Source organism: Ovis canadensis, chromosome 13 (assembly GCF_042477335.2).
Source record: "Ovis canadensis isolate MfBH-ARS-UI-01 breed Bighorn chromosome 13, ARS-UI_OviCan_v2, whole genome shotgun sequence".
Taxonomy (NCBI): Eukaryota; Metazoa; Chordata; class Mammalia; order Artiodactyla; family Bovidae; genus Ovis; species Ovis canadensis.
The window spans coordinates 34633199-34658943 of NC_091257.1; the positions used below are offsets into that span (position 1 = coordinate 34633199).

General features: G+C 36.9%; 2 protein-coding genes across 3 annotated transcripts in view; one reads left to right on the forward strand and one right to left on the reverse strand.

The window, feature by feature from the left end:
• ITGB1 (integrin subunit beta 1) overlaps positions 1-23658 on the forward strand; it is a 43684-nt gene extending 20026 nt beyond the window's left edge. The window contains exons 3-17 of one of the 2 annotated variants that reach the window (XM_069547388.1): positions 617-702; positions 4092-4314; positions 5785-5955; positions 6527-6765; positions 8786-8941; positions 9680-9775; positions 10066-10155; positions 11740-11880; positions 12050-12249; positions 13663-13901; positions 14115-14337; positions 14995-15227; positions 17015-17181; positions 18188-18268; positions 22452-23658. In XM_069547388.1, coding sequence (XP_069403489.1) covers positions 617-702; positions 4092-4314; positions 5785-5955; positions 6527-6765; positions 8786-8941; positions 9680-9775; positions 10066-10155; positions 11740-11880; positions 12050-12249; positions 13663-13901; positions 14115-14337; positions 14995-15227; positions 17015-17181; positions 18188-18262 — 2339 coding nt within the window. In that variant the 3' untranslated portion in view covers positions 18263-18268; positions 22452-23658. The remainder of the gene's footprint in view (positions 1-616; positions 703-4091; positions 4315-5784; positions 5956-6526; positions 6766-8785; positions 8942-9679; positions 9776-10065; positions 10156-11739; positions 11881-12049; positions 12250-13662; positions 13902-14114; positions 14338-14994; positions 15228-17014; positions 17182-18187; positions 18269-22451) is intronic. The other variant, XM_069547389.1, reaches the window with a different exon arrangement.
• CCDC7 (coiled-coil domain containing 7) overlaps positions 1478-25745 on the reverse strand; it is a 304496-nt gene continuing 280228 nt past the window's right edge. Inside the window, exon 54 of the mRNA XM_069547384.1 lies at positions 1478-1544. The gene's annotated coding sequence lies outside the window, so the exon portion shown is untranslated. The remainder of the gene's footprint in view (positions 1545-25745) is intronic.

The following is a 25745-nucleotide window of genomic DNA, read 5'->3' on the forward strand; positions in this document are numbered from 1 at the left end:
ACGTATTTTCCAAATTTTCTGAAATGAGCGTGTGTTAGGTTTATGATCAGAAAACGTACATTGGAGACGGTGCATATTAGTGTGTGCTACACGGCAGGCATGCTGAGTCCTACTTGGATTTAAAGAAATACACAACGTGCTTTGAGCATAGACCTGAGGAGTGAAGCAGTTGTGGATAGGAGGAATGTGGACTTGTCAAGTATTTACCAAACTAAAGTGAGGCAGCCTGGTTGGAGGGGGGAGTATGGGTGTGGTGGTGTGAGGTAAAGGAAAAGAAACCATACTTTACCCAGGGGTAAGAAAATTCTTGACAATTATGACCAACTTGAGAGAGCCTGGAATTATGCCTTTGGGGGGAAGAAAAGGACAAATGTATAGATTAAGGATACCTAGTCTTTGCTGTAGAAGACAGGAAGGATAACTGTCTTTTTATTGTTCTCTGCGCCAGGATGATCCAGAATCACCTCTCTTTGGTGGGTAGGTCTGAGTCAGTTTAGTAACTAGCTTCATAGTATTTCTACATCATGTTCATATATATTGTGTTGCCATTGTGATCCTGATCTTTCATTGTTTTCTCTCTTGAACTTAAGTAGCCTAATTTTTTTTTTCCTGACAGATGAAAATAGATGTTTGAAAGCAAATGCCAAGTCATGTGGGGAGTGTATACAAGCAGGGCCAAATTGTGGATGGTGCACAAATTCAGTAAGTCAGCTTGATTATTCAAGCCTTTCCATTCATTCCGTCACTTAGTGTTGCTCAAAACTGTATCCTTGGGAGGTGCTTGGTGTGACTTCTCACTCACTCACTGTTGATTGAATGAGAGTCAGCTCTGTGTGTGACCAGGTGTGGTGGTCTGGAGCTGCGCTGCCCTGCACAGGGCCCACCAGGCATGTGTGGTGATGTTGAGCTCCTGAGAATTGCTGTCAGCCTTCATACATGCCAGAGATCAAGGACTTAGTGATTTTAAAAGTCATTAAGGTTGAAATGCTCATATTTTGTATGTATTATTAATTTCCCCTGTTTTTTCCCCAGTGTGACTATTAGACAACTTAAAAATGCACACGTAGCGCACCTTTGTAGCGTGCGTTATGTTTCTGTTGGACAGCTTCCCAAAAAACGCTAGCCATCTCACTGAACTATTTTATATTTTAGATTTTCCCTTTTTTATGATGGGAAAAGTATAATTAATCTGCCTAATTGTGTTTCAATTAAACTAATATACACTTGATTTATATCCTAATAAAAGCCCATTCAGGTTAGGGTTTAAATTTTATTTTTTGTCATCTGTATATATTGCTTAACATGGCACCTTCCACAAGTTCAGTAAGTGTTAGATGAATGAATGGACAGTGAACACTAAGTTGGAACTGGAGGTAAAGGGGAGTCATTTTGAGGATATGTAGTTTATTTACAGAGTGAATAATATCAGAAGGTTGAGGGCTTATTGTTTGTTTTCACTCAGGCGCCTGAGTAAAAACCCCACACTCAGATGCCTGCCTTGTGGCCGTTACTGGTCAGGTATCAGATGTTTCACGTGATTTGACCTGAAAGACAAAATGAGAAGTTTTTGTTTTGTATTTTCAGAATTTTTCTACTGGCAACTTTCTCTTCTTCAAAAAACGGTGTTCTGGAATTAAGTTGGAGACAGTGGAGGAGACAGAGGGAGTGCCTTGAGTTTGTCTCAGACAAGGCTTACTTAACTGAAACCCCTGGTTTTCTTACCTGGAAATTGAGCATGAGCTGCCTCCTTTGTGTTGGCACAAGAATTGGAGAAACTTAAAGCAGTTTCACTTAGATGATTATAAATAAGTGGTACTTGCTGTTCCCAACAATAGCATTCATTTCATGGAGGTTATTGTTTATCTGGGGTTGAGAGTTATCCTAGCCAAATTATTCTTTTAATAATTTGGCCTTTGATCTTTGTGGCACAATTCTTAAGTTATTAAAGGTATTTTGGGATATGTTTACTTGAGTTTTGTGATCCGAGTTTCCTGGATTGGCTAATATTTGGAAATGGATGTTGCACTGGGCCTGCACTTGGGCAGCATTTTAGTTTGACCATACATAAAGGGAGAACAACTTTGATAAAATCGATAGATAATAAAATGAAATCGATAGATAATAAATACCATATAAAACTGAACACAAAGAGACCCTAAATGAAAGGCATTTCCTCGTTTTCCTAATGACAAGATTTTAAAAAAAGACTTCTGGCCAACTAAATAATTTTTAGGGGTATATGTGAAATAATTAAATGGCTATTTAATTATGCATAACTATACATTTAAAAATGATATGCACAAATATACTTGTATACACTGTTGTTGTTCCCCTTTTTCACATTTATGGAAAACTTATTTAGAATCTTTACATCTTAGGGCTTCTCAGGTGGCGCAGTAGTAGAGAATCCACCTGCCAATGCAGGAGTTGAAAGAGATGTGGGTTCAGTCTCTGGATCTGGAAGATCACTTGGAGTAGGAACTGGTGGCCCACTCCAGTGTTCTTGCCTGGGAAGTCCCGTGGATAGAGGAGCCTGGTTGGCTACAGTCCATGGGGTCACAAAGAGGTGGACATGAGTGAGTGCGCACATGTGCACACACACACACACATCTTAACAGCAGGTTTTTTGCTTTCACTAAAAGTACTTCTGAGTTAGTCATCTAATAAAAATAACACATAAAAAAAAATGGTAGTAATGAATATTTATTAGCTGCTGTTTATTTACCAAGTACGGAAAAGATCCTGGATGCATTATATTAATGCATTTCTAACTCACCATCCTATTATAAACAAGAATATATTTTGTAGCTATTTCTGTTACTTAAAAATTGTAACTCTTTTTTGTTTTCTGATTCTTTTGGCAAACATGCTATTTTTTTTAAATTGAGATGTTGGTGTATGTGAATTTCAGGCATACAACATAGTCACAATTTTTAAAGGTTCTGTTCCATTTGTAGTTATTACAAAACACTGGCTGTATTCCCTGTGCTGTACAGTATATCCTTCTTTTAATTGGAGGATAATTGCTTTACAGCGTTGTCTTAGTTTCCACTGTACAGCAGCATGAATCCGCTATATGTGTACATGTATCCCCTCCCTCTGGGCCTGCCTCCCACCCCCCATCCCACCGCCATAGTCCTCGCAGAGCGCCTGAGCTGAGCTCCCCGGGGCACAGCCCCTTCCACGAGCCGTCTGTGCCAGCGCTCTCCCCGTCCGTCCCCCCACCCCACTCCCCTCTGTCCGCAGCTCCGTTCTCTGCTTCTGCATCTCTCTCCTTGGAAATAGGTTTCTATTTCCAAACCCTGGAAATAGGATTATCTGTACCATTTTTCTAGATTCCACATAAAACCCATTTTAAAATCAACGTCACTACTGCAAGTTTTACCCCACACCACAAGTACCATTTACATAGCATTACCGCTTTTTGTTTTTAAAAAAATCACCCAATAGAAATACATTCTGACCCTGTTATAAAATCACTTGCTAATTTTTTTTTAAAGTAAATTCTAAAAGGCTTTTTTCTAATAATAGCCAATAGTTTTTTTTTTTTTAACTTCAAGAATACTTAGTAAACCTGTGGTAAATTTCTTGGTCTCCTTTTTAAAACAGGTTTTGGGCTCATATGTTTTTCCTAGTATTGAGTTGTTCAAAATATCATGAAGGAAAATGCTATCTAATATGAAAGACTTCTGAGAATTTTTCTAAGGGAAATTTTAGGAAAAGTATTTTGTCTGTTATTTGGGCATGTTCATTATTAATAATTCTTAACCCTGCTGAATAATTTCACAAACAAATTTCTTTGAGTAGATACTTTGACTTTGAACATGAAACAGTTAAAATATACACTTAAGTCCTACTAAATATTTCTAAAATAATATAGTACTAGTTATATATTAGTAATAAAGGTACTACCTTCAAGGAGAAATGTTTTATTATGGTTAGATGAAGGGAACAACATTTTGCTTAAAACCAGAGACGAAGTACGTTAGACATGTTACCTGATTTTTGCAATTTAATTGGTTATTTGCAATTATATAAAAGGTTTGCCCATTTTATACTATATTTATACCTATATTTTATATGTTATTTAGACATTTTTACAAGAAGGTATGCCTACATCTGCTCGATGTGATGATTTAGAAGCCTTAAAAAAGAAGGGCTGTCATCCAAATGACATTGAAAATCCCAGAGGCTCCAAAGATATAAAGAAAAATAAAAATGTAACGAACCGAAGCAAAGGAACAGCAGAGAAGCTGCAGCCAGAAGATATCACTCAAATCCAGCCACAGCAGTTGGTTCTGCAGTTACGATCAGGTATGGAAATCTGATTCTAGGAGTGCCTTTGGGTCCACTTGAGCTTCCAGACAACGTTATATAAGTTTCTGTTGAGAAATGCTGAGTATGTTAACTTTTAGAAAAGTTTTTGAATTTTTTGCAGATATAATTTGGCAGACCATGTACCTGACATTTGCCTAATGTCCAAAGTAAATTCTGTTAAAGATTCGGAAAGTATTATTAATAGATTTAGTGGGTTTTTTAAAAAATAAAAATATCCATCTTCTGGTGTAACTATATAGCATAAAGATAACATTTTAATCTATTTTTTCCTTTGTTTTTGTACACTACTGTTAAAATATTAAGGTTTTCATAAGAATCTGTAGCAGTCCTGAATCTGGAAAAAATAAAACGGATGCCCCATTCTCTTCTAATCTCCAGCTCCTTCCACCCAGGACTCGCGTGTGCCCTCCCCATTCCCTCCCCTGTTGCCCTCTCTTCAGCCCGGTGCCTCTAGACCTGCTCTGGCCAACCTCTGCTGGCACCTGAAACCGCCTGGCCTGATGGACCTTCGGCAGGCCTTTTTTATTCCTTTATTTAACTCTTCTGTACACGTGATGCCTTTGAGCTCCTCGACATGTTTCTTTTTGGCTTGTGCGATAACGCTCCTGCTTTCCTTCTTATCTCTTGCCAGTGCCTGCCAGTCTTCTTTCTGTGTCTTTCTTCTTCCTTCCTCTTTGTAGTCCACTTAACCGTTGGCTTTCCTCTCATGGTTTTGAAGCCCTTTGTGTGCTGTAACAGACATTTTTCTCTCAAGCTCCAAACACAGTTATCCAGCTGCCTACTAGAAATCTATATAGAGAAAATCTCCAAGTTAAAAACTAAATGACCTTTTACCCAGACCTCTTCCTACTCGTGTATTTTCTGATGCATTTCAACTCATACCTCTGGTACATCTCTTCTGTGTCCTTATTGGTTTCATATCTGTATCCTCTTTTTTTTTTTCCTATAATTTTTTAACAAGTTTGTCTCCTTAATCATCTTTAAACTTTTCATCAGGTTTTCGTAAGTGAAAATCAGATTACTTTATTCACTGCACACAGTGCATCCTGTAAACAGAGGAGACTTTGCTTGACAGCGTCTTCAGTCTCTAAAACATCCGGAGTACCCTGTAGAGTGCCTGCCTCACCCACCCCATCCAGTTTGTGTTGTTCCCTATCTGTTTTCCTTTGTCGTAGTTAGCAACCCACTATTTGCCTGTCTTGCCCATTGTAGATTGGGAATGCTGTCTCTTTTCATTATCCCTGGGGCCTGGCATTTTAAGTATTTGTGAATAAAAAGAGTACACAGCCATTGATTGAATTACTTATGGAATGCCCTGGTTTTTGTAAAAACTATGTGAATAATACGGTTTACTCTATAGTGTTGACCTTATCAATCTGATTTACTTGGCTTTTCCGTTTGCTTTTGATTGCTGGCAAGCTAGTTTTCTAATCTCTGATTAATTAGGGGAGCCACAGACATTCACACTAAAATTCAAGCGGGCTGAAGACTATCCCATCGATCTCTACTACCTCATGGACCTCTCCTATTCCATGAAAGACGACTTAGAGAATGTGAAAAGTCTGGGGACAGATTTGATGAATGAAATGAGGAGGATCACTTCAGACTTCCGAATCGGTAGGAATTTTGAGAAAATTAATAATTTTCATTTGTGTAAATCTTGGCAGTTTCATTCTTCACTACGTACACGTGAGATTAGGAGGCTAGGTTTTAGCTTTTTCTTTCTGAGAGGACTGATACTCCTGTCACATGGCGAATGATTTTTCTGCCTCCTTGTTCCTCTTTTACTGTAAAAAACGAAGAGTCACTCAGTTGTGTCTGACTCTTGGTGACTGTGGACTGTAGCTCGCCAGGCTTCTCTGTCATGGAATTTCCCAGGCAAGAATACTGGAGTGAGTTTCCATTCCCTTCTCCAGGGGATCTTCCTGACCCAAGGATGGAACCTGGATCTCATGGATTGCAGGCAGATTCTTTACCATCTGAGCCCCCAGGGGAGCCCTTCTTACTGGCTTCCATGTTATTTGACACACATTACACCACACAGATAATAAACTGCAGGTTTGTTGTTACAGGAATATATTCATTCATTTGTTGATCTTATAAACATGTTGATTACTTAGACTTGATTTTTTAATGCAGTTTAACCATCCACCCTCCATCATCACTGCATGTGCGTTTTCCTCCACAGGGTTTGGCTCTTTCGTGGAGAAAACTGTGATGCCTTACATTAGCACAACACCAGCTAAACTCAGGAACCCTTGCACAAATGAACAGAACTGCACGAGCCCATTTAGCTACAAAAATGTGCTCAGCCTTACTGATAAAGGGGAAGTATTTAATGAACTTGTTGGTAAGCAGCGCATATCTGGAAATTTGGATTCACCAGAAGGTGGCTTTGATGCAATCATGCAAGTTGCAGTTTGTGGAGTGAGTGCATTTATTCTCTACAAGGGGATATTATTTGTGTGGATTTTAAGTGTGATTTTTCTGTCAGAAAATATTACCTTAATTTCTATATCATACTGATTAATCCCTTAAATTCCCTCCCAACTGCAAGTGGTTTAAAAAAAAGCATAGTTAATCCGGGTTTTAAAAGCCAAAATGCACACCATTTGAAACAGTGGGGCAGTGTAGCTTTAGCTGGTGTTCTGGGTTTTTTAAAGAGGCTCAGGGAACCCTGGCTTTCCAGCTTTGTGACTGAGATGGTATTGGGGTTATCTGAGACGTCACCAGGAACATTAAAAGTGCTCAAATAGATTGTGTCAGACACCATCTTCCTTTGGTTAGTTTTCTTCTGCTTATCTTTGAGAGGCATCGTCCCCATGTCTTAGTAATTTAAAAAGAAAGTTTTAAGTCCTAGTTTGAAAGCTGTATGAGAATAGATATTTTGAGAAGTCATATAATGTTTGTAATTTTAATTACAAGATTTTCAGTGACAGTAAGCTGATCCTCCATTGGACTGGTGGTTAGAATTTTTTGACCCATTTACCAGCCGAAAATTTTAGGTGACCTTTTAATGATGTAGCTGAGGACGGAAGTAGAAAACATTGTGAACTAGATGAAGTTTTATCTGTCTCATTTCCTCCTCTTTTTCTTTATAGTACCCCTGTGCCCTAAAAGACCTTTCTCTTCCAGATGCTTCTTAATGGTTACTTTTCAACCAAGTTTTAGTATGCTATTTGATACCCAAGATGATAATATAATACAGTGCTTGAGATAACGGTCTTTAGCCTGTTAGGACAAAGCTTCAAATGTTCCCATCACTGCTCATCCACTAGGCAATTTCCTTGCCATTCTAGAGGGCTGTTTCCTTCTCCTTAAGAGATAATAACAGATACACGTTAGAAAGTTTAAATACGGTAATCCATAGATAGTGCAAGTAGCCAACAAACAGTTAACAACTGTATTGTGGTCACTCTTGACTTCTCATCAGGGTAGATGCAGTTTAAGGATAGTCTCCACTTTTAAAGGGGAAGAGTAGTTTTCCAGGTGGTGCCTACCTTGATGCCTGTTTCCTCTCCAGCCATTCATTTGTGATCCTGCTAGAAGCTCATATGGAGAAAGCATTCTCTGCACTGTCTCTGCCTGAACCTCAGCCTTGAGATTAAAACAGGCCATGGTATCCTGGCTGCTGCTTTCTGCTCCCTGTGCTGACTGAGAGTAACTGTTCGACTTACTTCTCTAAATGCAGAAGAGACATATTCCAGTTGGTCTGTCAGCATGCATAAACTTAATTCTTGCCTTCAAGGATTTTATAGTCTTAGGAAGATATATACAGATGTATGGAGTAAATAAAGACAGATGATTATAAAATTACTATTCAAGAGGATTTTACCACCACTTTAAATTTTTTGCTGAATAAGGTGGAGAATAAAATAAATGAACAAACAGTACTGATGGATTAAAAGGGGTGGAATTAAGCAGGGTCAAGTCTTTGAAGAAAATGCTTTTTTTTATAATTAAAAAGGGGAGGCTTTTTTAATATGGTGGCTGATAAAGGGAGTATATGCTCCAGAAGGTGGAGTAGGTATGGATGGGAAGGGGAGATAACAGTGTTTAGATAAAGTTGAGTGTGGGCTGAGACATTTTCGTTATTCATTAAGCACCTAGTAGAGATAAGATGATGCACAAAACCAGATGTGGTCCCTGCCCTGCGTGGAGTGGAGCTACCTTTTAGTGGGGAGAAGGACATTGACTTTAAAAGGTAGTTTTTAAAAAAAGAGCTGAGACAGACAGATAGGCAAGGTGAAGTGTTACAGTGAGGCGAGGGAGTTTTATTCAGTGGGCTCAGTGCCTTTATCAGCAAGGATGTTATTAGCATTGTGAAAAGAGAAAATACAGAATTAAGTTGAAAGTATAGTGGTAGCCTATATAAAGATGAAAAGATTTAATCTTTGCTGAATTTCTGTAGCTAGTATTTTAAAATTGAAATCCTTTTCTTTTCAAGTCACTGATTGGTTGGAGGAATGTGACACGGCTGCTGGTGTTTTCCACGGATGCTGGGTTTCACTTTGCTGGAGATGGGAAACTTGGTGGCATTGTTTTACCGAATGATGGACAGTGTCACCTGGAAAATGATATGTACACAATGAGCCATTATTATGTAAGTGCTTAGTGCCTTACATTTAAGTGGATTCGGGTTTTTAGAGTATTATGGGTAATGGGCTTGTGGGTTTTCAGGATTGGGGTTCTGTTATTTTGGTAAGTTGGGCCCTGACCTAATGTGCAGGAAAGCTTTGTTGCTGTTCTGAGGCTGTGGCTTTGTGCCTGCTTCCTTCCGAGTAGCTGAGGGCCTGGTGGTTAACGGAGCTGCTGACTCCTGGCCCTGCACCCCAGCCCAAAGTTCTGTCTCCTCTTGCTTGGTCCATCAAGGGATAGCAAGTTTGATACTGAGTCTAAACAAATCATTTGTATAGTCTTACACTCCTTGTCTTATTTATATACGATCTAAGAAAGTAGGCATCCTGCCTCTACGGAAAACAAACATTGGCAGTTTGTTTAAGGTCTGGAAGAAACCTAAACCTTGCTGAATCTTGGTCTTTTTCTTAGTGATAATATACCTTTTATTATGTCAATTCTTCAATTTCATTGTTCTGACATCTAATATACATAGATAATCTTTTAAAAATCTTTTTTATTGAAATTTTTGTGTACACATAAAGATAGAAAAGGATTAGAAACCCACTAGACAGCACCCAGTTCAGCAATAATTTGTGGTGTTTCAGGCAATCTTGCATAAGTAATCCAGATATATTTGCAAATCATTATTTTCAGAAAGTATTGAAAAACTGGAGTATATTGGATATAATTACATACTAAATTTTATTACTTAATTTCTTAGGATTATCCTTCTATTGCTCACCTTGTCCAGAAACTAAGCGAAAATAACATTCAGACAATTTTTGCAGTTACTGAAGAATTTCAGCCTGTTTACAAGGTAAATATATACGTGTGGGATTAAAATAGGAACACATTTTTAGATCCTTATTGTTTAGTCATCAAAGGCAAAATGATATGTCTGAATTGAAATGTGGGAAAATGTCATCATATAGAAAGGCTAGATTTTACAAACGTGGTATTAATTTTAATTACATTGCAAAACTAGTTGTTTTTAGGTCTGACTCCTTATTTAGGATATATATCAAGAAATGGTTTTTAAAAATAGATAGTAGGTACTCAGTAGATGCTAATTAGTCAAGTTTTATAGGTTTTATCTTTTAATTGCAGGAACTGAAAAATTTGATCCCTAAGTCAGCGGTAGGAACATTATCTGCAAATTCCAGCAATGTGATTCAGTTGATCATCGATGCGTACAATGTGAGTGCATTTTAAGTAAGATCTGTTTTGGGCAGTACCCCGTTGAGAATGCTTTGCTCAAAAAAAGTAAAACTCCTTTCATACACAATTTAGCAGGCCCTAGAAGACAATGTAAAACTTGTATGTAAAATTCTGTATATGGAGGAAAAACTCATTCTCTTACAAAAATGTGTTTGCAAGGCAAAATAAAAGGCATGGTGGCGGGTGGATTTCTAAATTGTTTGAATGTCATTAAGTAATTCTCCTTTTTGGAAAACAAGTATGAAACAACTTCCATTTAGATTTATAGGATTACCTCAGTCTTCTTTACTTCCCTTCATTTTACAGATTCATTGATTTTGATGAATTGTGCCAGAAACCCTTTTTTTTTCCTAATTCTTCTCTTGCCATATTTTCAGGGTACATAGTTCTCTGTTCTCAAGTGGTACACACACAGTCATATGTGCATGTACCATAAAATATATATGAATACATACATGACTTATTAAAGTAAGATTTGTAAGATTTTCACCCCACGTGGAAGGAAGTTGAAATCAAAGAGGAATTGTTCATCTTGAGTTTAGTTCTGGGTGCTTTAGGGATACTCACTCATTAAGCCTTGGTCAGTAACTGTTGTAAGTCATCGGAGGCCTTTGTAATACAACTGTAACTGTCCTGTGCTGCATACACCAGCTCCAGCCCTTTGACAAGTTGAATTTTATTTTCTACCTCATGCCAGGGGACACCCTACACAGATTTTTACAGACGTTCTAGATTCCGTTTTTTCCCTGTCACCCCAGAGTCGTTCTGTCTTTACAGCATATCTTAATGCTTTCCTAACTCCTTCTGCGGAGTGGTGTGACCAGGACCGAGCTCGCTGCTGCAGTCTTCTCCATTTGTCCTGCGCCCTCTGCTGTTCTACAAAAGCACTGGCTTGAATCCTCCCACTCTGGGTTTTCTTTCTTTGAGAGAGTGGGGGCAGGCCTGCAATGGCCCCTAAGCAGATTTGTTTCCAGCCTATGTAGTAGATTATTTACCTTTGTCTTCAGTGAGCTGAGGCTTCCCTGATGGCTCAGACGGTAAAGAATCTGCCTGCAATGCAGGAGACCCAAGTTTGATCCCTGAGTTGGAAAGATCCCCTAGAGAAGGGAATGGCAACCCACTCCAGTATTCTTGCCTGGAGAAATCTATGGACAGAGGAGCCTTGTCGGCTATAGACCATGGGGCTACAGAGAGACATGACTGAGCGACTAACGCTAGTGAGCTAGAAGTGGTAGGGCAGAGGAGAGGGTGTTGCCAGTGGGGAAAGAAAGTATTCTGAGTTCTTAGAACTCTTCATAATTAATATTAGGCCTCTGTGCTGTGTCATCATTAAAATTTTAACTAAATACTCTCTTCAGCTGTGTACATTATTTTGAATAATTGGTTGTTATTTATTTGAGCCCATTTCTCTGGGTTTTGTGTTTTCTAGTCATCCAAGATTAGGCTTCCAATATTTAAATAATACTGTTTTCTTAACAGCTCATTTTATCCATTGGATGTATTAATTCAACTTATTTTATAGTATCATTTGTTTGCCTTTCCTCTTACTAGTCTTTCTTTTAGTCCCTTTCTTCAGAAGTCATTTTGGAAAACAGCAAATTACCGGAAGGAGTAACGATAAATTACAAGTCTTACTGCAAGAATGGGGTGAATGGAACAGGGGAAAATGGGAGAAAATGCTCTAATATTTCCATTGGGGATGAGGTATGTTACATAAACATTTTTTTGAAGTAAAGAAAAAGCTTACTTGTTTATAAGCAATCTAGCTTATAATTTGAGAAACAGTTAAATATAACTTGAGTAGCTTTTTGAAAAATTTTTAGTAGATTGAAGTTGCTTAGTTTTTAACTTATCTTCTTGTTTTCCTTTTAAGGTTCAATTTGAAATTAGCATAACTGCAAATAAATGTCCAAATAAGAACTCTGAAACCATTAAAATTAAGCCTCTGGGCTTCACTGAGGAAGTGGAGATTATCCTTCAGTTCATCTGTGAGTGCGAGTGCCAGAGTGAAGGCATCCCAGGAAGCCCCAAGTGCCACGACGGCAACGGGACCTTCGAGTGTGGGGCCTGCAGGTGAGCGGGAGGCGTGCACTGTCCGGGGGCGTGGCAGCTGGGATAGCTGGAGGCCGCCTGTCTGAGCTTCCCAGAATCTCTGTGGGAGCAGATAAATTATTCTTCCAACTACTGTTGCTCACCACAAGATCAATTTGTTGGTCTTGTGTGTGTTCTTCATAGAAAGTTCTTCTCTGCATTTTTTTTCCTTAGGCAGACTACCTTCTAAAATAAAAGCTTTTGTAGCCATCCAAGATGTTACTTAACAAATGGTTATGGTAGCATTTGGGTTTTTCTCTCATGATAGCAATTTGAACTCTCTAGAGCTCAGTAAACTTATAGAAAATAATAGTGATTTTATATGGGAACTGGAATTAGGGATTAATAAAGGGTGTTCAGCTTGTTATTACATGTACTTCTGCACTGTCGGAATGATTTTTAAAAAATTCATATATCTGTAAAACTAAGAAAGCACTATTTTCAGAACATAGAATCTACTACTAACAGAACTTAAGTCAAATTATTTTTAATTTTTATACTGTAAATAAATCTTCCTATTTCATCTTTCTCCTGTTTTTTTTAGAACAGGAGAGAAGACTGTTTTGATCCAACTGTCAGCTCCCAAATGACTAGGCTTTGAAGGGTTTTTAATCATGAGGAAAATTAATGACTATTTTGCCGTCATTTACTAGCTTTCTGTTCTAAATAACAAAATGTTACATTTTTTATTTTCCATGTCATATCCTGAGTTGTATAGATACATTTTTAGTAAAATATTATTTATCTGAAAGATTTTGAAAATGTTTTGCCTTCTTTTTGTATATTTACCAGATACGATGTGTATAAGCACTATAAAAAGTGTCTGAAAAGTCTGAATCCTTAGGATAAATTTGTTTTTAAAGATTATGGTAGTTACATTTTCAAATGATACCTTTAGTATGATTTTCAACTTCCATGTACTTTTTGGGCTGTGTTTTTTATCAGTTCAGCTCTTCAGTTGTGTGTTTTTATACTTTTTAGTATAAAAATTGGTATAAAGTTTTAGTACAAAAATTGGGCAAATAATAGCAAATGTAATATACAGCATATCCTTTGAAAACATACCACACTTTTGAAAAATAAGTTTATCCTTTGTTTCCAAATGTTGTGTTCACCTGTTCATTGCTAGATTGTATCTTCATTTTGATCAGAATGGTTATTTTCCTAAAGAGGAATTTTTGTCCTAGGCCCCTGTGTAGATTCCGCATGGACTTGAATGGCTGTGTGTGCACATGCACATATGCACACTTCTGTGACACATGGCACAGACACTCTCATTTAATTGTAGTCTGAAGATAATGTTTATAGTTTTATTTCCTCTCTGCCTTTCTCGCTTTACTTGTTACTTCAGTTATGTTTATTTTATGTGACTGAGATTTTGGACTCTCTGTTTAGGTGCAACGAAGGGCGTGTTGGGAGACACTGCGAATGTAGCACGGATGAGGTGAACAGTGAAGACATGGACGCTTACTGCAGGAAAGAAAACAGTTCGGAAATCTGCAGCAACAACGGAGAGTGTGTCTGTGGACAGTGTGTGTGTAGGAAGAGGGACAATACAAATGAAATTTATTCTGGCAAATTCTGCGAGTGTGATAATTTCAACTGTGATAGATCCAATGGCTTAATATGTGGAGGTGAGAATGGGCCTGAAAGTGGTTATAGAGTGTGGTCCTGTCTAATATAATGAAACATGTTGCAAGTTTGCTTAGTGATAAATAGAAAAGGGGCAGCACTGAGGGTCACTCCCTCCTGTGGATACTTTCTTACATATTCTTGCTTGTTTTCACTTTGCAGTGTTGTGATTATGTTGTTACCACTGTTGTGAGAAATGAGATTTTTAATTGCAGGAAATGGTGTTTGCAAGTGTCGAGTGTGTGAGTGCAACCCTAACTACACCGGCAGCGCCTGTGACTGTTCTCTGGACACCACGTCCTGCATGGCCGTGAATGGACAGATCTGCAACGGCCGCGGCGTCTGCGAGTGTGGGGCCTGCAAGTGTACAGACCCCAAGTTCCAAGGGCCAACCTGTGAGATGTGTCAGACCTGCCTTGGAGTCTGTGCTGAGCATAAGTAAGTCTTTCTCAGTTGCTTGAAATAGGTGATTGGTCACTGTCTGTTCGCCTGTGTGTGATCGCACGGTACCTAGAACAGTGCCGACACCAGGCCACACTGTAAATAAAGTATCTGTCACCTTGAAGCCCACTTTTTAAATCTAAAAATTCTCAGTCGCTAGTGTTGGCACATGATAGTGAATTGTATCCTATGAGTGTGGTGGTACCATTATTTCAACCTGAATTTAGTATTTAATTGAATCCATGTGGTAACCTTTGTTAAATTAGTATTACCAATTACTATTTACTGCCTTTTGACTAAATAAAATGGAAGATTTTGTCTCTAGCAGAAAGAACCATAATATCAGCAACACATTTCAAAAGTTATTTTGGCTTTATATTGTATATTTCATTTCTGATTGGGCTAGTTTTAGCTTACTACTCTTATTTCTTTTGGAGGATTTTAGTTTGAGCTATAATAAATCTATAATTTCACTTAGGAAGCTAGCATCTTTATGTTTAGTTTTCCCACCAAGAAATGTCATATGTTTCTTCATTTATTCATATCTTCTTTCATCTCTCTTGGCCTAATTTGGTCAAATTTTGAGTCTAGCACACAAAATAATCTTTGAGCAAATATTATTATAAATAATAAATATCATTTGCATTTTAACAGAGAATGTGTTCAGTGCCGAGCCTTCAATAAAGGAGAAAAGAAAGACACGTGTGCTCAGGAATGTTCACATTTCAACATTACCAAGGTTGAAAATCGGGACAAGTTGCCCCAGCCAGGCCAGGTGGATCCCTTGTCCCACTGTAAGGAGAAGGATGTTGACGACTGCTGGTTCTACTTCACGTACTCAGTGAATGGGAACAATGAGGCCACTGTTCATGTTGTAGAGACTCCAGGTAGAAATCTGATCGTTTCAAAGTTTTTTGCATTTTCTTTTATGTCTTTCTGCTGGTTAGAGCTTTTGGCAGTTCCCCTTGATCCCTGGGTTGGGAAGATCCCCTGGAGAAGGGAAAGGCTACCCACTCCAGTATTCTGGCCTGGAGAATTCCATGGACATTCCATGGAGTTGCAAATAGTCAGACGTGACTGAGCGACTTTGACTCACTCACATCTAGGAACAGCTTCCAGCTACTTTACATGACTACTTTGCATTCAAGTTAGGACATTTTAATCTCTTCAAGCTTAAAATAGTATTTAATTAACTATAAGAAATAAGGGAAAGAGAAAGCAAATTTTATGTTATGGAGAGTTTGAAGAGTAAATGCAGTAACCCGTATAAAGCCCTTAGCACAGTGCCTGGTAGAAGGTACTCAGTAGCATCATCACTAATAATATTTTTAATAGCAGCTTGATTTAGGCTTGGACGCTGGGAAAGATAATTGTTAAAGGGTATTATATGGCATGAATTTGTTCTGCTTTTCAAGAGAGGAATCATTTTTATCCTTTTTTTTTCTGGGAACTTTTAATACATTCTTTGGAATTTTCTGCATTTGTGATTAAGTTATTATTGGAATGTAAGTTTTCATTTCTCTAGGATAAATGTTAGGGATTGGGGAGAGGGCATATATTTAACTTCAAAAGAAACAGGCAAACTTTTTTAAAGCCTCTGTTATTATTTTGCATTTTCAGGTATGTGTGTTTCAAATACTGTTTTTTGAAGACCAGAAGCTTAAATTTTACCAAGTTTTTCTTTTGTAGATCTTGCTTCTTACTACCTTAGAACTCTTTGCATAACTCAACTTCATAAGTATTTTTCTCCTGTGTTTTCTTCTGAAAGTTTTAGTTTCTGGATTTGCGTTTAGGTCCATAACGTATTTTGAGCTGCTCTCAGTATCTGGAGTGGAGGTCCAGTTATTTGTAGGTGGATTTCCAGCAGTTCTTGTACCATTGGTTGAAAAGGCTGACCTTTCTCCACTTTGGGTGAAAATAAGATGACCTTATGTGTGTGGGCCTGTTTCTGACTTTTGATTCTGTTCCATTAATTTAGGCATCTGTCCCTTAGCTAATAACACACTCTTTTAATTACTGTTGCGTCACGGCTAGTTTTGTGACATCTGGTAATGTAAATTGTCCAGCTTTGTTTTTTCCTGAAAGTGTTTTTGAGACACTTTCCTAGTTCTCCTACTTCTTTGTAAATTTTAGAATTCGCTTGCTTGATATCCCACACATGTCCTGCCAGGATTTTGATTGGGATAATATTGAGTTTATAGATAAAATTGGGAGAGGATTGTCTAATCAATTGTCTAATTGATGAACATAGATAAAATCTCTCCATTTATTCAGGTCTTTTTTAAAAATCAGTGTTCAGTAATTTTTAGCATATAAATCTTGTACATGTTTTATTAGGTTTATACATAAGTATTTTGTGATTTTGGTGCTATTGTAGATAATACTATTTTCTGAGGTTCAGTTTCTAATATATAGAAATCAGTTTTGGTATAATTCATAGAAATACATGATTTTTATTTCTTGATCATGTACCTTATGATCTGGTAAACTTATCTGTTACTTCTAGTATCTTTTTTTATAGGTTCTTTTGGATAGTGTGCCCCAAGATACGTCACTTATCTTGGAGTTTCAATTCCTGTGTCTTTTGTGAGACTGCACAGCTCTCTGTGGTTCTGGCTGCACCTTCACAAGCTAACCCCCCTTGTGTGCGTATCCTTTGCTTTTTACTTTACAGAGTGCCCCACTGGCCCAGACATTATTCCGATTGTAGCAGGTGTGGTTGCTGGGATTGTTCTTATTGGCCTTGCATTGCTGCTGATTTGGAAGCTTTTAATGATCATTCATGACAGAAGGGAATTTGCCAAATTTGAAAAGGAAAAAATGAATGCCAAATGGGACACGGTAAGTTGGAAAACATCTAAAATGGAAGGTGTTTCATAAAGTAAATGTAACGCTTCTAAGACTTGTTTATCAGCTCTAAAGCTGATCATAAAGTCCTTTAAATGTTTCAGTTGCCCCCAGAATCTATTATTCAGGAAACGTGCATTCAGTGGAAAACAGAAAACATCTTCAGCACACCCCATTAAAAGAAAATAGCTGTGAGAATGCTTCTCCAGGTTACTGTGGTATTTTTATTTTCTTAATGATTTTAATCTTAACTCTGCTCTTCTGCCTTTTCTTCTTATATAAAATAGAATCCTGGGGACTTCCCTGGTGGTGCAGTGGTTAACACTCACTTCTAACACAAGGGGTGTGGGTTCAGTCCCTGGTTGGGGAACTTGGATCCCACATACTTGGCATGACCAAAAAAATTAAAACCCTACATAATTTCAGACTATTCAGTGGAAAGCTGCTGCTTTTTTTTAATTTAACAAAGAACCCTAAGTAGAAATCAGCCACTCAAAAGACTACGTGCTGTGTAATTCAATTTATATAATAGTCTAGAAAAGGCAAACCCATGGGGACTAAACCTATGGTCTCTAAATTGCCCAGATGGGTGTCTTTATACATTTGAGAATTCATCAAACTATATACTTTAAAAGGGTATTTTTACTCTGCAAATTACAACTCAGTAACCTTGTTTTATACAAAACTTAAAAGCTATAAGTGATGAAAATGTATGTCAGCATTTAGTGCTTTGAAATGTGGGGTTGGAGGCTAGTGTGGCCACACGTTGGCCGTCTTGTATTCATCTTTTGATACAAGAAGGCAGTGACACTCTTCAGTATTTTTCAGGTATAAATGAATTTTAGTCGTTTGCATTTTACAACAGTTTGCTTGGATTTTTAAAAAATAATTTTGGAAGCCTAAGAATAGTAAAAAATTGTCTTTTATAGTGTTTAAACACTCACTATACATGTCAGTTTTTTTCTGATGAAATCATTAGAAACTATTTCTTTTACTTTAGCAAGAAAATCCGATTTACAAGAGTCCTATTAATAATTTCAAGAATCCAAACTATGGACGTAAAGCTGGTCTCTAAATTGCCGTTCGTATTTTCTTTCATTTTCTGTCTTTGCATGTCTTTACTGCACTGCGTGTCTTTTATCACTATTGCTTTTTTTCTTTCTCCAAAGTCTGGCTTTATTTATATGGCTATACTGTGGCTTTTCTTTCTGTGTGTTAATAATAGTATTTAGAAGGGCTTTGGATTAAGCTTTATGGTATAGAAGCAGCAACTGTGTTGTAGTGAAAAGAACGTGTGTTGTGGTCAGACTGATCTGGGTTGAGTCCCAGCTAAGTCTTCTGCTTAGGTAGAATGGTACTGGGTCACTTCACGTCCCAGAGCTTTAACAGGGAGTCAGTAAATATACTGTGTTGTTTTTGGCTGATGACTACAGTATTTGATAGCAGCCTGTCAGTTATAATCCTCACTAGAGTCCTTTGCTTTAGATGATATTATCATCCTTATATGATAACATCCTTATATATAACAAATTATTATTTGTAAGTTTTAGAGTGAAAAGTGAACATGAAATTTAAATTTCATGTAGAGAAAAACCCTACTAGAGTTTTAAATAAAAACTTGGCTGAAAATTTCATAGTGGTAATAAAGCTCGGTTCACCTATTCTCTAAGGTAAGGGAAAGTTATTTTGGCGAGTGTATGCTCTACCTGGGTGACAAATGTATCATTTCTCTTCTATCAACACTGGACAGGCTTTTTCCTTATAACTGAATTTTCATGAAGTGTTTCTAGCATGTTTTAATATAATTATGTAAGCCCCTAATACTCTGATAAAAAGGTGGTGATTAGAACCAATTCTCCTGACTGGTGACCCTGAACGCCTTCCTTTCCTTTATTCTTATTTCACATATGAGAAGACTAAGGCACAGAAGAGTTCAGTAATTTGACCAAGTTCACAAGACTAGTTACTGGAAAAGCTGAGATTCAAACCCAGGCCACTGGGCTCCAGGGTCTAGGTTCTTAAGCACTGCATTGAACTGGTAGCAATCAACATGTCTTCAGGAGACACTGTTACCTGGTTAGGGGGAGGGAGGTCACTATAGGAAATGACAGTTTTTGCTATTTCTGATAACTTAAGAATGTTAGTGTTACTGTGACACTACTGAATGGGGAAGTCACTGTTATACCCAGAAACCCTTCAATGCAGATTTGTTTATTTACTCTGATGAGTGAGAGTATACTTATAATAACATGGTAAGATTTTAAAGTACAGGAACGTTTCTTATTTTTAAGAGATACAGGGAATACTGATAACGTTAGAAACCATTATGTGTCTGATTAAGCGGATCTTAAGACTTTTGAAATGGCAAAGTTAAATTTGATGGCAGAAAATTATTGTCAGATTCATCTTGCATTGTCTGGTACATTTTCTTAGTAGTATGAGACTTAATAGTCTTTTCTTCCTCACTTAGAGCTTTACAGAAAGAATGTCATTTTTAGAAGGAAACTAATTTGCTGGTTTTTTTTTCTTTCTTGTTTCTGTCATAATCAGATATTGACATTTTATATGGATACTTACATGAAAAAATTTCTGTATCTCCTATTGAAAGGTGGAATTTTTACCTTGCTATATGTTAAATTGTATTTTGAAGGAAATCATCAGTAACAGTGAAACTTCATGTTTTTATTGTTGTCAATTTTTGGTACACTGTTACATCAGCCAAAATAAGCATTTTGGATAATTCAGGATATGAAAATTTTGTGAAAATTTTTTCATTCGTTAGTCAAATTCAGGAAAATTAATGGGTGCTGGTTATTCTGAGATGTTTTCTCAAGAAAAACTAAAGTAGAAATAAACAGTAGATATTAATGAATGAGCATTAAGAAATTAAATCATGGCTTACAAAACACTTTTCCAGTATGGGACCAAGGTTGCTGGTCAGTTATGTCATTAACATTTCAGATAAATAGGCAAGCAGTCTAATTACTTCAACACATGAGACTATTCATGTAGGTACATTTAAAAAAAATCAAATCATGAACTCTGTTAAAGCTGTTCATACATAAACACATTAAATGTGGGCTGCTAATCTCCCACAGTTGTGCACTGCATTTCTAATAGGCAACAGAAATGATGCTGTATCCACATCAGGCCTTCCAGAGTAAGCACGGACGACATTTACTGAGAACAGAGGACTTCCCTGCTGAATGTAACCCTGTTCCTCTTGATTTAAACAGGCTTTGCTTTTTGTTGGGATGGGGAAGGGTTGCACTCTGAACGATGGGAACTAATATGCATTATTTTAGCTTAGCTCCATTTAAGATGATGCCCAATGCAGATGGTTTAATCTCTTACCTCTAACCTTGCATGTTAATATTTTGTTTGGATGGACTTTGAAATAATAATATATATGAAATAATAAATATACATGTGCACATGAAAAGGCAGTGTTTTCTCCAAAGGTAAGTTCTGCCATGTAAATTGTACTTTGGTTTCATCTATAACTTAGGCATTTTTTTTCTTTTCCATGTTTTATTGCCTCTCTTACAGTTTTAAAGTATTAAATATTAGATTTATCTAATGCATTAAAGAAACTTAATGGTAATTTATTTTCCTAGCATATTTGAAAAAAATGGGCAGTTCTAGCCTTGGATGATAGGAAGGTGGAAATAGACTCACTTATTTGTACTTGATTACTCATTAGGAATGTAGTGCTAGGATCCATACTCCAGTCTCCATTATGAAATGTCTGTTATAATAGCATTTGGGATCCAGTTGGGATGAGAGCTCAGAATTTGATACCCAATGTGATTTTTGTCACCCGGATTATATAATGTTTATCTCTGAGGGATCCTGAGTTCTTCAGTTTCAGAAATGACTGGGCAGGTTGTGCTTTGTGGGGTGGAGTGAAGGCACACTGTCAGGTTCCAGACTAACTGCTGAACTGAAGTCAGAGTGGTTTATTTGGTGTTTCTCAAGACCCAGCCTTTATATGTTTTACTTTCCCTCAATGAATTCTTAGTCTTTTTAAAGATGGCATCGTCTGCTTTCCCTTTCCCACTCAAGACATACATCTGTACCCTTGAAAACTTCTCAACCGTATAGATTTCTAACTCTGCATGTGTACATGTTTCTTAGACCTTTCAATGTTTTATCTGTAGTCAGTTTCATTTTGACAATATCCTTAATCTCAGTCAATCCCTTTTTTCTTATGCTGTTCCCATTTTATGTATGTAATTCTCTTGTGTACTGTTTCAGAGTTCTTTATCTTCTTGTTTGTCATCTACCAAACTATACCCTTCTAGGAGGCAGAAATTGTGGCAATGAAAGCGATATCCAAATGTAACCTGAAGTGAAATGTGGATAAAATTTAAAAGCAAAAATTACCCTTTAGGTGCTTTCTATAAATAATTTAAAAATAACCTCAAATGGTTCTATAGTAAAATACGAAACTAAATAGCATTTAAAAATCTTAAAACATTTATTTGATTTGTACTCACTTATTTCCTCTGAGATAGGAATATTTGCCTGTATTTCTCATTTGACTTTCAAGCCTATCTTCAGTTTTAAAGAATAGAAAAAGAATGCTGTAGAAGATATTAAAATGTATAATATAGAATGAGAATTTTTAAAGAAAATTATGTATTTTAAAACATCACTGTCAGTGAAGTTTTGACTCTTAAAAGATCTCTCATGTTTATGGCTTGGAATCATTTAATTCTTCAGTAAAATACAGTGTTAAAGATAAAATGTTTCATCAGCATATTGAAGAATAGCAGTTATTTCATAAAGAATAGTAATTATTTTTGTCTAAGCACATTTGGCACTGTGCCCACTTGTGACAGTCTTACCTCAGAATCTCTGCACCCTGAGTGGCAAAGGCTCAGAAGAGCACCTCCCTCACAGACAAGAAAGCCAAGCAGTCTGTTCATTATCAAGCACCTTTGTGCACAATAAGGATTAAGAATCAGGCAGTTGATGGCAGAAGAGTTTGTTAAAAACTAGTTTCAAGATAGTATTCAAAACTAGTTTAAAAAAGAGAGGCCGTTGACAGCAGATCACTAGTGGAGAAAGGACTTTTTAGAAAGGAAAAGTGCCTTTTCAGGGGCATCTTTAGCCTTGTGGGACAAAGCTTTCGTTTTTCATTTTTTCTAAGCTTTTGATATCTGGACAGATCAAATGGAAATTATTTATGAAAATGGTCTTTAATATTGCTTTATAAAGTTAGATGACTTTAGTAGACTGATAATTTTTTTCTTTTTTAGGGTGAAAATCCTATTTACAAGAGTGCTGTGACAACTGTTGTTAATCCGAAGTACGAGGGGAAATGAGCACTGCCTGTGTGTGCCTGCAGCACTGAAGGCAAAGCAGTAATCCACAGTCACAGTGAGATAGCTTCAGGGCAGCGCCACCATGGTTCTCTCATGGGCAGGTTCTGAAAATGTACCATATGTATAATTTGAAAATTTTTTATTACTTTGAAAATAATGTTATAACCGATGCCAGGGACTGACAAAAGACTTGAGACAGGATGGTTATCCTTGTCATCTAAGGTCACAATGTGCCTTTTTGACCTTTTCTCCTGGACTAGTGAAATCCAGCTCTTACTGGATTAGGCAGTATTTCTAGAGTGATTGAAAGGCAATAGTTAATGAGGATGATATTTTCTGTTAATCAAGTGTTAAAACTGATTTCTAGCTTTGCAGACATGTCATTTTTCAGTTATACAGAATCCAAAGTAATGTCCTTCTAGCTAGTTTAGAATTGTTTTAAATGTATTATTTTGCTATTTGCCTGTTAGACATGACTGATGACATACCTGAAAGATGAGTATGCTAGGAGTTACAGGTGTAAAATAGTGAAATATTTGATCTGCAAAGGCCATGGGGAAAGTCAGAGCTAGGAAGGGAAAACATAGCTTTAAAACCTGTGTGCCATTTTAAGAGTTACTTAATTTTGGTAACTTTTATGCCTTCTCTCTGTAAATTCAAGTCTTGGGAAATTTTCTGCAAAAAGTCCTTGATTTAGCATTATCTACCTAAAGGCCTTAATTTACATAGTATTTGCTAAATTGAGGACCTCCAGGTGAATTTTATTTTATTCATTTTCTTTTTAAAGCCTGGTGCTTTTTATCACCTCTTCTAATCATTTAATGTATTTGTTTGCAATTTGGGGTAAGACTTTTAAAAAATCAGTACTTTTTCATTGATGTTTTAGCTGTACATTTGCCTTTTTATTGAACATGTGAAGTTGTACTGTGGCTCATGCAATATCTATCACTTAAGCATTTACTTTCAGTTAGTGCTATAACAGACCACTGTATATTTACTTCTCACTGTTTGAGTTTCCTGTTTTGTTTCATACTATTCACATTCTTATTTTAAGTGCCTTTTAATTTTAACAGTTCACGTTTTACAATGCTGTTTTAGTGAAGTTATTTATTAAATAAAGATGCTTAAAATATTTAAATCAGATGTTTGGGCTCTGTATATTTTGTTTGTATATGTGAAGTTTTTATAGCTTAAAAAATTTCTGGTATTTTACTTAAGCCAAAAGAGAGAAGGAAGGTAGGTAGATAGAGTAAAATAAGATGTCAGTCTATTTTTTGGCTCCAAATACTGGACAAATCTGCTTCTCTTCCATCCTTAGGAGCTGGGTTTCATTCCTACATTAAGCAGAATTAACTCTTTAAGAACATGATCTTACAGCTGTTGAGTTGAAGCTGGAAACTATATCATTTTACTTAAGATTCAGACAGGAAATTGTTACTTTTCTGTTAAGGACTTTAAAATTTTTCATTTGTCTTTGGTTTATTGTGAAGCTTTTCAAAATAGATCCCTTGCTGGACCATTGCAAGTGTCAGATGTGGGGGAAAGCACTGTGGTAGAAGAAGTCCCAGCACATTTGCAGTGCCCTTCCTGGTTTTAAAAATGGGTATCTCTTTAACCTCTCCTGTTTAAATGTATTTCCTAGCTTGGAGTAAATCATCTTTAAGTTGAGGATTATACCTCTTTATGAGAAAAAGAACCATCCATTTCACCTGCTTCACTTTCCATTCCTACCATCTACACTGCTGTGTGGTTCAACTCATTTCCTTACACCCACAGTATAACTGAATTTGTATTCTTTTGCTCCATAAGTTTGCTTTTTTTAATGAGATTTTTAAAAATAATATAGGAACATAGTCTTTCTATAATACATGATTTTTCTCCTAACATGTTTTTATATACAGTTACAATATGAGCCAGTTATCCCAACCCTGTGCATATACTGAGAAAACTCTTAATTTGAAAAGATATTTAGACATACATGTACACATTGGAATACCACCCAATCATAAAAAATGAAATAATGCCATTTGTAGCAATATGGATGGACCTAGACAATATCATACTAAGTAAGTCAGAGACAGACAAATATCCTATGATATCACTTATATGTGCATTGTAACAATAGTGATACAAATAACCTTATTTACAAAAGAGAAATAGACTCAGACATAGAAAACAAACTTATGGTTACCAAAAGGGATTGAGGCAGGGAGATAAATTAGGAGTTTGGGATGAACCTATATACACTACCATATAGTAAACTATAGTAAAATAGGTAGACATCAAGGACTTCTGTATGGCTCAGGGAACTAGACTCAATATCTTGTACTAACCTAAAACGGAAAAGAATATGTATGTAAAACAATCACTCAGCTGTATAACTGAAACTAAGTCATTGTAAATTAACATCAATTTAAAGATACCTAGAAAGGAAACAGGAAAATAAGGGAATCAAAGTACGTATATATATTTAAAAAAACCAAAACACCAATTAAGACAGGAAAGAGGAACAAAAATGATGTAAGCCATATAAAAAAGTTAACAAAATGGAAATAGTAAGTGCTTCTCTATCAGTAATTAAACAGTTTAAATGTACCAATCAAAAGCTATAGATTAGCTGAATGGAGAGAAAAAAATTGAACTGCATGTCGTGTATGAGACTTGCTTTTGATCTCAGGACACATGCTGCAAGTAAAAGAATGGAAAAAGATAAAATGGCAACCAAAAAGGAACAAGGGTGGCTGTACTCAGGTCAGACAAAGTGGACTCTGAACATTATGTAAGGTGCGGTCCAAAAGATAGAGCAGTTGTAAGTATGTGCTTAGTTGTTTAGTCCCGTCCTACTCTTTGTGACCCCATGGGCTGTAGCCTGCAGGCTTCTCTGTCCATGGGGATCCTCCAGGCAAGAATAGCTGGAGTAGGTTGCCATGCCCTCCTCCGCCAGGGGATCTTCCCAACCCAGGGATCAAACCCAGGTCTCCGGTATTGCAGACAGATTGTTTACCGTCTGAGCCACCAGGGAAGCCCAGGAATACTGGAGTGGGTAGCCTGTCCCTTTCTCCAGGGGATCTTACGGATCCAGGAATTGAACCAGAGTCTCCTGTATTGCAGGCGGCTTTTTTACCAGCTGAGCTACTAGGGAAGCTCAGTTATAAGTGTACAGTTACCTAACAGTGTATACATACATTTCAAAGTATATACATAAAACATTATGTTGTACACCTTAAA